The following is a 17,416-nucleotide window of genomic DNA, read 5'->3' on the forward strand; positions in this document are numbered from 1 at the left end:
GACTTAGTGACTGAACAACAACAAAAAAGTGTTTAAAACCCGTAAATACCAAGTTTTGTAGGAGAACATTACAGCATTATGTCACAGAAAGATCTGGCATACTTATCTTGAATTTATTTTACAAAGACAAAAGTAATGAGCCATTAACAAGTGAGACTGAACACTTTGGACCAATGACATAGAAAATGTGACATCAGGACAATTCCAGGACACATGGTCTAATAAATGCAATTTTGCTTGTGGAGGGGACAAGATTGAATATCCTGATCTTCCTCAAAGTCTAATAAATAAGACTCAATTTCAAATTTCAAAAGAATATTTTATTCCTGTGTAATTTCATTCAAAATTTAAAACTGAATAGACTCTGAAAGTCAGATGGACTTTTTTTTTTGTCATTTCATGGTGAAGTAATATTATTTATTGAAAAACCTAAATAGAGTCACAAAACTCAATACAAAGACAGAGATACATTAATGATTTTGAATAAAATTTCCATTCACCAAGAAGCCTAAGATCGGCAAGTTTTTTAAAAGAGTCATTAGATTCTGGATGGAGAAGAGTAAGTGTAGGCTAACTGAATGACCTGTTAGTAGATTACAGAAAGTTTCATAGGCTATAGTAAATTATATCTTAAACAGGATAGCAAAACTATTTTGCTGAATAATTATCAGTGTATGTCAACTTGTCTAATATTCAGCTCTCCTCAGCTCAAATTTTAAGACTGATTAATTTAATACTAATTTTAATGCTTTTTTCAGGATCTGCCTAATATAATGACCAGGGAAAGACAAGCAGACAAAGTAAAGTTTTGTGGTGAGCCAGACTTTTTCCCATGCATGCACAGACCGTGTGGTCTATGGATATGACAAACCCCACTTCCTGTTGGGGGGAGTCACACAGGTACTGGGTAGTATGTATATGTGCTGCCAGGCACTCAAAGACACTGAACTCTCAGCTTGAGGCAGAACTGAGCACATTTGAGCAGGGGAATCTTTGCCTCATGCCGCTCTCCAGTCTGCTCTGGGTGTTTCTGGCCTTCACTTTCTCCGGTAGGGATGCTTGCAAACATGGGTGTGAGTGTTCAGGGTGAAAGGACTGCACACAGGCACGTGGTGCTTCACAGGGACTTGGGGAGGAAAGGAAAGATGGAGAAAAGCAAGAATCTTATGATTTCAATTATTTGTCTTTGGAGCCTAAATAACTCCTACACTATTTTATTCACTGCTTCATCTTTGTTTTCTGATTTTTTTCCCACAGGATCTGGTGTGGCGCAGAAAGTTATTCAAGACCAGCCAGATGTATCCAGCCAAGTGGGGCAGTCAGTCACCCTGAACTGTCGGTATGAAACAAGTTGGAGCGCTTACTACCTTTATTGGTACAAGCAACTTCCCAGTGGACAGATGACTTACGTTATTCGTCAAGGTTCGGAAGTCACAAATGCAAGGAAAGACCGCTACTCTGTAAACTTTAAGAAAGCAGATAAATCCTTCAACCTCACCATTTCAGCCTTACAACTGGAAGACTCTGCAAAGTACTTCTGTGCTCTCTCTGAACTCACAGTGCTTGAAGTAATAGGAAAAGCTGTACAAAAACCCCGGAGCTTAGTAAGAGAGAGCCCCCCTGCTGCAAGACCCCAGCTGAAATGCACACCCACAGACCCCAGACAAGAAATGATAGTCCTGTGGTTATTTAAGTTGTGGTTTGGATCAGAAGATTTAGTTCTAGTTAAAGGCACCTTCTACGTTATTTGGAAACAGGTGTCCAGAGTAACTTTCTATTAATATATTCTCCTCTTGAATTTTTGACTTTGAATCAACTGTACAGAACATGTGTAAAGTTATCTAAATTTGAAAACTTGCCCCATAATACTTTAAACTGGCAGTTTTACTTCATCACAAACCTGGATCTAGTTGTGTGGAATCTCCATAAAAAACATTTCCTTAATAGTTTCCTCTTAGACTTTGTGTCAGGGCACAATCAGAAAAATAGAACCGTGGGTGATATAGAATAAGAGATTAGTTATAGAGACTAAATCTCAGGAAATGGCTAGAGCTGGTGGACGAGTCTGTACAAAGCTGTTACTGTTACAAAGCTGGTGTTGAGCCTGAATTCACTTTAAGTCAGCTTAGAGTAACACTGATGCTTTTGAATTGTGGTGTTGGAGAAGACTCTTGAGAGTCCCTTGGACTGCAATGAGATCTAACCAGTCCATCCTAAAGGAAATCAGCCCTGAATATTCATTGGAAGGACTGATGCTGAAGCCGAAATTCCAATACTTTGGCCACATGATGTGAAGAAGTGACTCATTGGAAAAGACCGTGAAGCTGGGAAAGGTTGAAGGTGGGAGGAGAAGGGGATGAAAAAGGATGAGATGGTTGGATAGCATCACTGACTCAATGGACATGAGTTTGAGTAAGCTTCAGGAGTTGGTGATGGACAGGGAGGCCTGGCATGCTGCAGTCCCTGGGGTTGCAAAGAGTCAGACACAACTGAGCAACTGAACTGAACAAAACTGAACTGAGGTTAACATTTGTAAAGCAAAGTCTGATGGGGACAAAAGCATGGACAAACTGTGACAAACAAAGTCATAGTTGAACTATGAGGACAACTGGAACCCACAAAGACTTGTCTGTCCCTCACCTCCTTCAGTCTCACAATAACAGGTGACTTTGAAAAGAAGTGGGTGTCATTTGCTGTCATGTTACATGCATACTTGGCCCAAGACAAAGAAGATGAGGAGGACATCTAATGGGAAGTGGAGGAGTTGTGAGTCAACAATAAGATGAGATAGTTCATCAGCAGCAATGTGTAGAAAAAGCATTTGCCAAAATCCAATAGTCAACCATGGTGAAAACTCTAAGAAACACAGGAATAATGGAGAAGTTCCTCAACAGCTCTTAGCATGTTTACTGGTAAAAGACTATACTTTTCCCTAAGGAAGGGAACAAAGGGAGAATATCCACTTTAATAACTCTCCTTCAGCATAGTGCTGGATGTTATATCCAGTGCAATAAAGCAAATAAATATATAAACAATCGTTTAAGCCAGAAAGGCAGTCAAATTACCACTATTTTCTTCCTATGTAGAAAATCCCAAAGAATATACCCTCCAAAGCTCCTACAACTAGTAAGTGGGTTCAGAAGGTCTCAGGATATATAAGGTAAACACACAAAATAAAATACATTTTTATATACTATCAGTGAACATGTGGATACCTAAATTAAAAATATAATACTATTTACAATGGCTCAAGAAAGACCCTAAATCCTTAGGCATAAATCTAAGAAAACATGTACAGAACTTATACACAGAAAGCTACAAAACACTGGTTCTTCCAAAAAATAAAAATAGCCAATTATTCTAGCTATTATCCTAGGAAGAAACTTTCTCCCAGTGGAGCGGCATAGGTACTTTTAGGAAAAAAAAAAAAAATTGATGGCACATGTATTATGACCTCTTTTCAGACTTGATTCTGTTTATTGACTTCTTAATTTTATCCTCATACCAATAGACCATTCTATCTTAATTACTGGGGCTTCATACACATTTTGAAATCTGGAAATGCAAGTCATGTTTTCTTTGTCTTATTCTAGGTCTTTCCACTTCCACGTAAGTTATAGAATAGCTTCTGCCACAAGAGATTGAGGTAATTTAATTTGGATTGTATTGAATTTACGAATTCATTTAGGACAATTGACATGTTAACATATGGAGTCTTTAGATCCATAACCTCTTTATTTATGTCCTCTCTAAATTCTTTCATTGATTTATGCCCTCTCTAATTTCTTTCGTTGATGTTAAGATTTTTGTAGAGGACTTGCTGTTGTTTAGTCTCTGTCATGTCCAACTCTTTGTGATCCCATGGACTGTAGCCCACCAGGCTCCTCTGTCCACGGTATTTCCCAGGCAAGAATACTGGAGTGGGTTGCCCCTCCCCTCTCTAGGGGATCTTCCCAATGCAGGGGTATTTTCTATGTGTACAAACCTACGATGTGTAAATAAAAATAGTCCACCTGGTTGGCAGGCAGACTCTCTACCACTGAGCCACCTGGGAAGCAAGACTACTTATAGATATAACAGTTTTATCTTTTATTTCATATAACTTTTTAACCTTAATTGACCTAAACACCCAGCACCAAATCCAAAGCTAGTTCTAATTGGCTTAAGAAAAATGTGGATACAGGGAATTAATTATGTCCTGAAATAGCCAGAACAGAGCTAGGATACCTGTCAATATGAGAACAGATTTATTTCAACAGTAAAACAGACGGTACCAACCTCTTATTTGGGATTTTGAAAACACTATTTCATTGAGCAGCCTTAGGAGATGGTCTTTCCTGACATTAGTGTCTATAGGTGGCAAGGACTGGTCACCACTGAGTACCAGGCCTTGATTCATGTTAGTTACCCCAGACCTCAGAAGTGAGGACATTTCTCATCTCCTATGTGATTTTTATCTCTCAAATCAAAACTATTCTAGAGTTATTGGAGAGGAATCAAGAAAAGGTCTTGCATACCTTTTATTAAATTAGTTCCCCAGCATTTGATAAATGACATTTTAATTGCATTTTCTAATGTTTTTGCTAGAATCTAGACATAAAATTGATTTTTGTGCTTGGTGATTGTATCAATTCACTAATAGGTTCTAGTTCTTAAACAGCTTGTTTAGAGGTACTTTGTATTTTCTACATGTATAAACATGATCTGTAAATGAAAACAGTTTTGCTTCTCCTTTTCAAACTTAATATATCTTATTTCCTTCCCTGGTTTGATCCCAGGCCCTCCTTTAGGACAGCAAATAGAAGTAGTGAATAGAAGCACATGTCTTGTTTGTGATCCTGTAGGGAATAATTTTGCCTTTGATATTTTCATTGATACCCTTTATTAGATTTGGGAAGTTAAATTCTCTGGATTTTTTTAAAAGAAAATTAAGTACATTATTTTGGTTTTCATCAAGCAAAGAAAGATAACTTCACCTTATATGGTCAAGATATAATCTTCTAAAATTAAAAATTCTGAAAAAAACCAATAGGCTAAAAAACTTATTTTTATATTCTCCATATTTTGGTTTTCAGTATTATTTAAAATGCCACTTTGAAGCGTTTCATGCAATCTTCTAAAAAATAAAGTCAAAGAAACCAAGAAACAAAAAAGTTTTTTTCCCCTGCCTTTTGCTAGTATAATAAAATAATATATTCCTACATAGCTTAAATGAATTCATTTTTAGTTGTTCCTATATTTTCAGTAGTAGTGGGTGTTGACTTGTGTGTGTGTGATCCACCACAGAACAGACTACCAAAGAATATTTATGAAAACTTGTTAAATATTTATATGGGAATAATATTTATTCCCATATCATCAGTTTAATTTTCCTCCATCCTAGACTTGGGATGTTTGTTATCTGTTCTTGAATTTTGTCCACTAATATAACCTTCTATTTATCCTGTTGGAGTCTTTTGTTTAGCTTAACTTCCATAGTATTGAAAGATTGCTTTTAGAATAATTTCAAGAGTCATTCAGCAAAACTTCTTTCACTAAGTTCATGAATAACAACTCATCTACTCATTCAGAAAACAGATAATTCTTGAGTGATTTATCTGTACCAACCTCTCTTTATAAACATTGAGCTCAGGTTTGATCCCTGGAGAAGGAAATGGCACCCCACCCCAGTATTTTGCCTGGGAGAATCCTATGGACAGAGGAGCCTGGAGGGCTACAGTTCCTGGGATCACAAAGAGTAGGACATGACTGAGCGACTACACACACACACAAGCTTTAAATATGGGAAGATAAATGATAAAAGGAAAAATACAAAGAAGCCAACAACTGAGGGTGTGTGACAAAGAAAGGAGCCAGAAATAATGAAAACAATTTGTGGAGTGGTACTACTTTGGCCACCTCATGCGAAGAGTTGACTCGTTGGAAAAGTCCCTGATGCTGGGAGGGATTGGGGGCAGGAGGAGAAGGGGACGACAGAGGATGAGATGGCTGGATGGCATCACTGACTCGATGGGCATGAGTTTGAGTAAACTCCAAGAGTTTGTGATGGACAGGGAGGCCTGGCATGCTGCGATTCATGGGGTCGCAAAGAGTCGGACACGACTGAGCAAATGAACTGAACTGAACTGAACTGATAGAACTACGAAAACACAGATGAATACAGAGGTCATACAACTAAAATGTATGTATCTCAGTCGTGTCCAATTCTTGGGACACCATGGACTGTAGCCCACCAGACTCTTCTGTGCATGGATTTACCCAGGCAAGAATACTGGAGTGGGTTCAGTTCAGTTTAGTTCAGTCGCTCAGTCATGTCTGACTCTTTGCGACCCCATGAATCGCAGCACGCCAGGCCTCCCTGTCCATCACCAGCTACCAAAGTCCACACAAACCCATGTCCATCGAGTTGGTGATGCCATCCAGCCCTCTCATCCTCTATCGTCCCCTTCTCCTCCTGCCCCCAATCCCTCCCAGCATCAGGGTCTTTTCAAATGAGTCAGCTCTCCGCATCAGGTGGCCAAAATATTGGAGTTTCAGCTTTAGCATCAGTCCTTCCAGTGAACACCCAGGACTGATCTCCTTTAGGATGGACTGGTTGGATCTCCTTGTAGTCCAAGGGACTCTCAAGAGTCTCCTCCAACACCTCAGTTCAAAAGCACCAATTCTTCGGTGCTCAGCTTTCTTTATAGTCCAACTCTCCCATCCATACATGACCACTTGAAAAACCATAGCCTTGACTGGATGGACCTTTGTTGGCAAAGTAATGTCTCTGCTTTTTAATATGCTGTCTAGGCTGGTCATAACTTTCCTTACAAGGAGTAAGCATCTTTTAACTTCATGCCTGCAATTACCATCTGATTTTGGAGCCCAGAAAAATAAAGTCAGCCACTGTTTCCACTGTTGCCCCATCTATTTGCCATGAAATGATAGGACTGGATGCCATGATCTTAGTTTTCTGAATGTTGAACTTTAAGCCAACTTTTTCCACTCTCCTTTTTCATTTTCATCAAGAGGCTCTTTAGTTCTTCTTTACTTTCATCATAAGGGTGGTGTCATCTGCATATCTGAGGTTATTGACATTTCTCTCAGGAATCTTGATTCCAGCTTGTGCTTCTTCCAGCCCAGTGTTTCTCATGATGTACTCTGCATATAAGTTAGATAAGTAGGGTGACAATATGCAGCCTTGATGTACTCCTTTTCCTATTTGGAACCAGTCTGTTGTTCCATGTCCAGTTCTAACTATTGTTTCCTGACCTGCATACAGGTTTCTCAAGAGGCAGGTCAGGTGGTCTGGTATTCCCATCTGTTTTAAAATTTTCCACACTTCATTGTGATCCACATAGTCAAAGGCTTTGGTATAGTCAGTAAAGCAGAAATAGATGTTTTCCTGGAACACTCTTGCTTTTTCAATGACCTAAATCAAATCCCTTATGACTATACAGTGGAAGTGAATAGATTTAAGGGACTAGATCTGATAGACAGAGTGTCTGATGAACTATGGACAGAGGTTTGTGACATTGTACAGGAGACAGGGATCAAGACCATCCCCAAGAAAAAGAAATGCAAAAAAAGCAAAATGGCTGTCTGAGGAGGCCTTACAAATAGCTATGAAAAGAAGAAATGTGAAAGGCAAAGGAGAAAAGGAAAGATGTACCCAACTGAATGCAGAGCTTCAAAGAATAGCAAGGAGAAATCAGAAGCCTTCCTTATAGAGAAAAAGAAATAGAGGAAAATGATAGAATGGGAAAGACTAGAGATCTCTTCAAGAAAATTAGAGATACCAAGGGAATATTTCATGCAAAGATGGGCTAAATAAAGGGCAGAAATGGTTATGGACCTAACAGAAGCAGAAGATATTAAGAAGAGGTGGCAAGAATACACAGAAGAACTGTACAAAAAAGATCTTCACGACCCAGATAATCATGAAGGTGTGATCACTCACACTCACCTAGAGCCAGAGTGAAGTCAGGTGGGCCTTAGAAAGCATCACTACGAACAAAGCTAGTGGAGGTGATGGAATTCCAGTTGAAATTTCAAACCCTAAAAGATGATGCTGTGATAGTGCTGCACTCAGTATGTCAGCAAATTTGGAAAACTCAGCAGTGGCCACAGAACTGGAAAAGGTCAGTTTGCATTCCAATCCCAAAGAAAGGCAATGCCAAAGAATGCTCAAACTACCGCACAATTGCACTCATCTCACATGCTAGTAAAGTAATGCTCAAAATTCTCCAAGCCAGGCTTCAGCAAAACGTGAACCATGGACTTCCAGATGTTCAAGCTGGTTTTAGAAAAGGCAGAGGAACCACAGATCAAATTGCCAACATCCGCTGGATCATCGAAAAAAATGGAGTGGGTAGCCATTTCCTTTTCAGGAGGCTATTCCTGATCCAGGGATCGAATCCCCATTGCCTACACTGCAGATGGATTCTTTCCCGACTGAGCCACCAGGGATACTTACCTTTCAATCTGAGAAACATTTCAAAAGGTTGACATCCGGTGGGAGTTTAGCTCTGCAGTTCATCTATTCAGTCACTAGTGGGGGCTGCATCATTTGGAAACAGCGGTTTTCTGGATATAAAGGAAAGGAAGTTTATGTTTTCCATCAATGTTCCACAGAAAAGTTTAAAAAAAAAAAAAAAAAAGACAAATTTTCATCACCTTTACATAAACTGATTTTATAATCCTTTGTTGAGTATGTGTGGTCAAAGATTCAGGGAATCATAGCCTTATAGCCTAAACCTTTTCCATGTACCTCCCTAAACACTGCTTTCCCATTTCCCACCCCTGGTTAACCCTTCCCTTCCCTATTCTTTACGCTCTTTTCTCTTCACTTCTCTTTCTCTGCCAGGATCACCCACCTCCACCCTTCCCCACCCCAGAGAGTTCGCTCTCCCTTCCCTCTTCTCTCTCTGTCTCAGCCTCCTTGGTGCGGAGCACCTACACACACATGGGCACAGAGGACATAAGGACTAAGGACCATTGTTCAAGGAGGACAAGGAGAATACCATCCATGTCATCAGGTACTATATCGAGAACCGATGCATTGAGAAATGTTTGCTTAGATGGAGACAGATGCATGATTCCAAGGACCTTTTCAGGACGCTGAGCTCCAGTGTCTGAGTTCAAGAGGTTTAGCTTTCTGCCCCAATGTTATTCATATTTCCTGTCCCTCAGAGCAATCACAGCCTACTTTGAAATCTCACATACATTTGCTAGAATGTGGATGGGAATTTTTATCTCTTTACAATTCAGAGCTCAGTACAGTTTTCTGGGATTAAATAATGTTTTCCACAAGCTTCATGGAGCGTCAAAAGATTTCTTTGAAGAAGAAATGATAGACCAATGGTTCTGGATAGACACACTATCGTGATCAGTGTTCCTTTTCCAGAGCCAGACTTTAAACTTCACAGAGGATGGCAGCAGACACCCTGTGAGTTGGGGATGTCTCTCCTTCTTTGCAGGATGTGACGAAAACAGGGCAGGAAGACCTAGACAAGGAACTGCTTGATCATTGGCTGACAGATCCTGGCAACAACACACTGCAACAGATAGGTGCACTGGTTGTACGTCTCTAATAGCAGCAGTTGTTTCTGTTCTCTGGAGACAAGCCCAGGAGCAGACACAAGTCTTAACTCTGAGTTCACAATCCTGGTTTGTCCTTGAAATATGAGGCTAGTGATTGGAGTAACTGTTTTTCTGACCTTGGGTAAGTGTTCTGTGTCTACAAGGGATGACTTTGAGGCCAAGGAACCGTAAAGGGTCATTTGCTCTCTACTCCTCTCCCTGTGTTTTTTCAGCATTACAGCAATGGAATTGAGAACAGATCTATGCATTTGCTAGGGAGTACAAACTTCTACATGTCAGTTTAATTCGTAGCCACGATCCAGAAGAGAACTTAACAGTAAGCAGGTTGGAAGAAATCTCTGGGGTTATTGAGCCAAGGACCCATGGGATAAAAACATATAGAGTTCTCAGATTCTTGCCATATGTCTTTGGTCCCTATATAATAAGCACCAAAGGTATTGCTCAAGACCTAGATAAAAACACTGGAATAGGGGGTAGGTCCAGACAGTTTGGGGAGTGTTGTGCCCTTGATCCACAGAATTACACTGATTTGCTGTCAGGGGATAATTTTATTTTCTTGACCCTTTAGGGACTGTGATGGATGCTAAGACCACTCAGCCCAACTCCATGGATTGTGCTGAAGGAGAGGATGTAAACCTGCCTTGTAACCACTCTACCATTGGTGGAGCTGACTATATACATTGGTATCGGCAAAATCCCAATCAGAGTCCACAGTATGTCATTCATGACTTATGAGACACAGTGAACAGCAGCATCGCCTCTCTGACCATAGCTTCAGACAGAAAGTCCAGCACCTTGGTCCTGCCCCAGGTCACCCTGAGAGACACCGCTGTGTACTACTGCGTCCTGAGAGAAGCACACGGGGACAGATGGGGCTGCACCTGTGCAGCATCTCTGGTGGGAAGAAGGGGGACACAGTGGGGAGAGCAGTCACAAGAGCAAATCTAGAGTCATCTGGAAGGAGAGTCAGAGAGCAGTAAGAGATGGAGAAAATGAGGGGAGAGAAATGGAAGAAGATGGATAAAAACAGAAGAAAAAGAGGACAAGGAATAAGCACCTAGCTTACTGATGAATCTGAGAAGAATTTTGAGGATTGTCAGGATCATAATTTTAACATAGCGATAAAGTAAGAGGTGTTAATACTTTTTATGACTCTTTCTCATGTCAAGAAAATGTCGGTTTCAGTGTGCTACTCCCAACATAAGAAGTGGGAAACATGCAAATAATTCTCCTTGTACCAGAGGCATCTTTCATTAGGATCCAAGGGCAAGTTGAGACTCTGATATGTTATAGTTGTTCCACTTACCAGAAACAAACTACTCTCTCTGAGAAAGATCTGGATTTTTTTTTTTTTTTTTGCTAGTCTAAAACATCCATATTTCCCATGAAGAAATTTTCTGAAAGAAGCAAAACTTAAGTGAATAATTTTTCACTTTCTAGGCAGGTCTGGAAACCCTGCCTCTATAAGGAGTTTCCATCAATTTGATAATCCCTAAGCAGCATATGGGGGTTCTCCAGTGGCCCAGCAGTAGAGAATCCACCTGCAATGCAGGAACTGCAAGAGACCTGGGTCCAATCCTTGGTTCAGGAAGATTCCTTGGATCTTCTGGGCATGGCAACCCATTCCAGTATTCTTCCCTGGAGAATCCCATGGACAGAGGAGCCTGGCAGACTACAGTCTTTAGAGTTGCAAAGAATCGGACATGACTGAAGCGACTTAGCATGCAGGCGTGCAAGCAGCACATGGGGCTTACCCTGCTGGCTCAGTGGTAAAGAATCTGCCTGCCAATGCAAGGGACACAGGTTCAGTCCCTGGTTGGAGAACTAAGATCCCACATGCCTTGGAGCAACCAGGCCTATGTGCTGCTACTACTGAACCATCCTTGAACTGTCCATTGGAACGTTAATGTCTGCAGATGACTTCACTTTCACTGCAGGGAAAATATACAGGTCCTCATCTTCCATCCCTTTTACCCCCAAATCTACTGACAGAGAATTGATATTATTTACAGAGTCTGAGATAGGAGCACAAACTAAAATTATCTTCATATGGTTTCAAAAGCACTTGTTTTTCTCTAAAATGGCCTACTAAAATTAAAAAGCAGAATACAAAACTAGTAATCAACAGTTTAAAAATATATTTACAATAGAAATTAAAAAAATAATTTATTCACTTTCACTTTAATAAAAATAAAACTATTACAATTCAATTTTCAAAGTCCAGCTGGTGGTTAAGATAACTAATATTGCTCTCAATGCAGGCTGAGTCTAAAATAAATATATATAACTTTTAAAGTCATCAGTACCATTTTAATAGAATCCATATATATGCATTAATATACAACTTTTTTTTCTCTTTCTGACTTACATCACTGTTTAACAGGCTCTAGGCTCATCCACCTCACTAGAACTGTCTCAAATGTGCTTTTTTATACGCTGAGACATATTCCATTGTGTATAAGTACCAGAACTTCTTTATCTGTTCATCTGTTAATGGACCCTATTTGCAGGGCAAAAATAGAGAAGCAGTCATAGAGAACAGACTTTGGACACAGTAGCGGAAGGAGATAGGGGGAAAAATTGAGAGAGTAGCACTGAAACATATGCATTACCATAAGTAAAATAGATAGCTGGTGGGAAGTTGCTGTGTGATGCAGGGAGCTCAACACGGTGCTCTGTGACAACCTAGAAGAATGAGGGGAAGGTTCAAAGGGAAGCGACATATGTATACTTATGGCTGATTTGCATCATTGTATGGCAAAGCCAACACAATATTGTAAAGCAATTATCCTACAACTAGAAATAAGTTAATTAAAAAAAAATAATACTGTTTAATACAGCATAGTGTTCCAGCCAATAGAAGCAACTTCTGATACTGTGCTAATTCATGAGCACCCTTCAGAACCACAAGTAAGTGCATAAGAGAAGCAAAAGCTGCATCCTCAGCACTTCTGGAAACAGTATTTCATTACGGAAGAATCTACTGCATCCATGCCATGTGAGAGGAAGATGGGGCTATATAATTAATCTTTGCTTTCTTTTCCCTAAACTTCTCCTAAATTCCTAATTAGGGTCTGCCTTCTAAACGTTCTCAGAAAATGTCCCTTAAATCATAAAATAATGATCTTTCTATTTCCCACTCTCACCTGCCCCTGGCCAGCACATTCTGAGTTGGTTGCAGGGCGGGGTGGGGGGGGGGGGCATCCTGTCAGTGTCACCTGAGCAGGATTTGTTGGGTGAGCTGATTGGCTGCAGGAGCAGGAACGACTTATGACACTCACTCCCTCAGGGTTTTGTTAAGTATCTTACAGTGAAAATGTCCCAACAAGAAAAGGAGCATCATGAAAAGTCTAGCAGGTGCTGTGCTGGGGCTTCTGTTTGCCCAGGTTTGCTGTGAGTTGGGTTGCCCCACAGGGAACCTGGAGGAGTGAGGCGCTGCTCTATTGTTGAGGGAGAGAGAGGAGCTGACAAGTCCTGCAGACTTTCTATCCTTCTCATCATCTGTGGTGATGGGGGAGCACTTTCAGGGTTTAGTAGGAGTTACAGTGACCCTCACAGTGACTGTTTCTCTTTCCTCATCAGGTGTGCGAGGAGCGGATGTGGAGCAGAGTCCCCCATTCCTGAGCCTCCAGGAGAGAGCCAGCTACACGCTTCGGTGTAATTTTTCCACTTCCCCAATGAGTGTGAATTGGTATCTTCATAACCCCGGGGGCCGCATCATCCACCTGTTTTCGGTTCCTTCAGGGACAAAGCAGGAAGGAAGATTAAAGGCCACCACAGTCCCTGCAGAACGCCGCAGCTCACTGCACATTTCCTCTTCGCGGACCACAGACTCGGGCACTTACTTCTGCGCTGCGCAGCACGGTGCTCCCCAGGCACCTGCGGCCTCTACACGAACCCTCCCGGGGCTCAGCCCCTCCTCCAGCCTCAGTCACACCGTGAGGCCCCCACAGGGCATTTGCGGTGCTTAATGTTACTCACCTACATCAGGACAGTTTTAACCACAGATAGTTTTTGGCCCTACAGATTATGGACTTTGGTCTTTATCTTTCCTTCTCAACATGTATCTCCTTCTGCACTCGAAACTTCTAACAGGGAACTAGCAGAGTAGTTGATATGAGGACAGAATTAAAATAAATATTTAACCATAGCTTCCCAAGTGGCTGAGTGGTAAAGAATTTGCCAACCAGTGAAGGAGATGCAGAAGACATGGGTTTGGTCCCTGGGTTGGCAAGATCCTCTGGAGTAGGAAATGGTAATCCACTCCAGTGTTCTTGGGAAACACTGGGAAATCTCATGGACAGAGGAGCCTGGCGGGCTCCAGTCCTTGGGGTCTCAAAAAGTTGGACTGAATGAGTGACTAAGTACACATACTGAACTCAAAAATGTTAAAAAGTAAAAGGAATTAAATGAAATCACTCCAATAAAGATATTATTATCCAGTTTGTGAGAGGGTGGGGCCTACTGAAAGAATTAAAGCAGGTATGAACTTAGAGTTCTAGCTGGCTGAGAAGAGCAGAAGAGGAACTTGAGTTGTCACTGAGCACTGATGCCAGAAACAATGAAAAGATACTGGGAGCATCATTTTGATTCTGTGGCTTCAACTAGGCTATGACTTGTGAGGAGAACATCTAGGATATCTCATCAATTAGGCGGACTGAGAAAACTGGATTACAAACAAGCTCATACAGATAGAAACTCTAAGAAAGAAATAGGTGTCTGTGGATCTAACAACTTTTTATCTCTTTAAGTAGGAGTGAGTGGACAACAGAAGGCAAAACGTGATCAAGAGCAGGTGAAACAGAGCCCTCAATCTTTGACAGTCCAGGAAGGAGAGATTTCAATTCTGAACTGAAGTTATGAGAAGGGTGCGTTTGACTATCTCCTGTGGTACTGGCAATATTCTGGTAAAGGCCCTGCATTCTTGATAGCCGTAAGTTCAGTTATGAATGAGATAGAAGATGAAAGTTTCAGTTTCCCTCAATAAGAGTGCCAAACAGCTATTACTGTACATCGCAACTTCCCAGCCTGGAGACTCAGCCACCTACATCTTTGCAGCAAGTGCCCGGTGCTCCCCAGGCACCTGCAGCCTGTACCCAAACCTGCAGCTGAGCTGCAGCCACACCCTGCTGTGTAGATGAAATACACATGCACACACACAAAATCTGTTTGGTCATAAAAATCTTAATGTATTTAAGAAAACTGAAATTATATAGAATTTATTCTTCAGCCAAAATGGAAATGATACAGAATATCTAATACAAAGAGATGTCTGTAGAACCTCTCAAATATTTGGAAAATATGCACTAACTTAAAAATAAACATAGGTTAAAGAAACAATTACTATGACTTTAGAAAATATTTGGAAAGTAAATATTGTGAGAGCACATTATATAAATATGTATGAGATGCAGCTAAAATAATACATAAAGGGAAATTTATGCTTTTAAATGCTTATTTAACTATAGAAAAAAGGTTTAAAAACTATCATCTAGGCTTTCAGTGAAAGATGATAGAAAAGTGAGTTAAACCCAACATAAACTGAAAGAAGTAAATAATAAACTGTTGGATTGGTGAAATACAAAGAAAGCTATAGGGATAGCCAGGAAATACAAAGCTAATTTTGTTAAAATGGTCAATAAGATTGAAATATTTCTAGGTAGAATTATCAAAGGAAAAAAGAAAAAAACACAAATTATAAATATAAGTAACTAAAAAGAAAATTATTCTACAAGTTCTATAATATTAAAAGGGTAATAAAAGAATATAATTAACAAGTTTAGGTCACTGAATAAGTGTGTAGAAGTAGATTTACACAAGTAGGGAAGATTTATTTTTTTGACAAAGTGCAAAGACAGTTCAATGGAGGTAACACAGTCTTATGAGCAACTGATGTTGGGATAAGTGGATATTCTTGGGAAATAATTAAAACTTGGCCTAAATATCACACCTCATACAAAAATTTGGGTACAGCCTCATAATTAACCATACATCCAAGTGTAAAAAGTAAAATTACCAAATCTTTTAGGAAAAACATGAGAGTATCTTCATGACCTAGGGTTAGACAAAAAGAATTTTGACATGACACCAAAAGCACGATCCATAAACAAACTTAGATTTCATCAAAATTAAAAATTTGTTCTGTGAAAGACACTGTTTGCTCTGTGAAAGACAGTTAAGAGGAGAAAGATAAACCACAGAAATGACAGGAAATACATTTTCATCAAAAGATTGTGTTCAGAATACAATGAACTCTCTAGACCCAGCAGGAAGAAAACAATCCTGTTGAAAACTGAGCAATAGATTTACACAGACACTTCACCAGAGAGCTATGTGGTAAGGAAGTAAGCATATAAAAAGATGGTCAGGCTAAATCAAATATCTCTTGTAGTAAATGTCACATTGCACTGGAAAATATGTGGGTTATTTTCAAGTATCTTTTGATAATGATTTCTAGCATAATTCCACAGTGATTAGAAAACAGACTGTAGGATTTCAATATCTTTAAACCATGAAATTTTGCACCTTGTTTTATGTCCCTGGATATGTACCAGTGTCTCCTAGTTTACAGTCTATGGGACCTTGAATAGAATTTGCATCCTACTATTGTGTGAAAATTGCATAAATCTTAATTAAGTTGATTCATAGTGACTTTCAGGTCTACTGTACCCTCCTACATTTCTGTATATTCATTCTATTAATTTCTGAGAGTTTATCATTGAAACTCCAACCAAAATTTTTAATTTATTTACATAAAAAATAGTTGTAATATATAGTGAAACTGTAGTTTGTGCTTTGTTTTCTAAGTCTAATGTATACTTTCATCATTTAAAAAATAAAGAGAAAAAAAAGATGGTCGACATTATTAGTCATTAGGGAAATGCAAATTAAGGCACAAAGAGATACTACTTCACATCTACCATAAAGACTAAAATTAAAAATACTGGCAATATCGAGTTCTGGCAAAGATGCAGAGAAATTGGAGCCCTCATATATTGCTGGTGGGTGAATGGTCCAGTCATTCTGGAAAAAAGTTCAGCAGTTCCACATAAACTTAAATATTCACTTACCTTACAACTCTGCAATCACACTCCTGAGTATTTATGCTTGAAAATGAAAAGCTTATATTTATACAAAAATCTGTACATGAGTATTCATAGCAGCTATATTTGTGATGACCAAAAGCTGGAAACCAGTCAAGTATTCTTCATTGGGTGAATAGATAAATAAATCCACTGTAATACATCTGTACAATGACATATTACTTATAGATTTTTTTCAACTTATAATAGAGTTGTGCCTCAACAAACCATTTGCAGTTGAAAAATAACAAAAATGCATTTAATATACTTAATCCAGCCTACATTTAAGGTGCTCAACACTTACTTTAGCCTACTTACTTTTTTTTACTTTAGCATACTTTCTTTGTCTTTAGGTGGGAGAAATCATCTAATGCAAAGTCTATTTTATACTAACATGTTGAAAATCTCATGTAATTTATTGAGTACTGTACTGAAAGTGGAAAATAGAATAGTTGTATGATTACAGAATGAAGGTAAGTGTGTCAGTTTTTTACCCTCATGATCTCAGGGCTGGCCAGGAGCTCAGCTTACTGCTGCTGCCCAGATCACCAAAGAATATATAGCAAATGTTGCTAGCATGGGCAAAGATCAAATTTAAAATTTCAAAGTGTGGTTTCTACTGAATGTGCATTCAGTAGAATGTGCATCACTTTCTCACCACTGTAAAGTCAAAAATCCAAAGTCAAGACATCGTAAGTTGGGACAGTCTGTAGTGACTCAAAGAAACAGACTATTGATACATGCAGTAG

At 39.5% G+C, this 17,416-nt stretch overlaps 2 gene segments (V, D, J or C); both read left to right on the forward strand.

The window, feature by feature from the left end:
• The first annotated feature begins 946 nt into the window (after positions 1 to 946).
• LOC122705712 lies at positions 947 to 9,575 on the forward strand. The segment is given in 3 exon segments: positions 947 to 1,049; positions 1,258 to 1,604; positions 9,462 to 9,575. Coding segments are annotated over 3 exon segments (510 nt in total).
• A 3,351-nt stretch (positions 9,576 to 12,926) lies between these two features.
• On the forward strand, positions 12,927 to 13,593 carry LOC122704622. The segment is given in 2 exon segments: positions 12,927 to 12,978; positions 13,168 to 13,593. Coding segments are annotated over 2 exon segments (441 nt in total).
• Positions 13,594 to 17,416: the final 3,823 nt, after the last annotated feature.

This window comes from Cervus elaphus, chromosome 12, assembly GCF_910594005.1.
Source record: "Cervus elaphus chromosome 12, mCerEla1.1, whole genome shotgun sequence".
Classification (NCBI taxonomy): domain Eukaryota; kingdom Metazoa; phylum Chordata; class Mammalia; order Artiodactyla; family Cervidae; genus Cervus; species Cervus elaphus.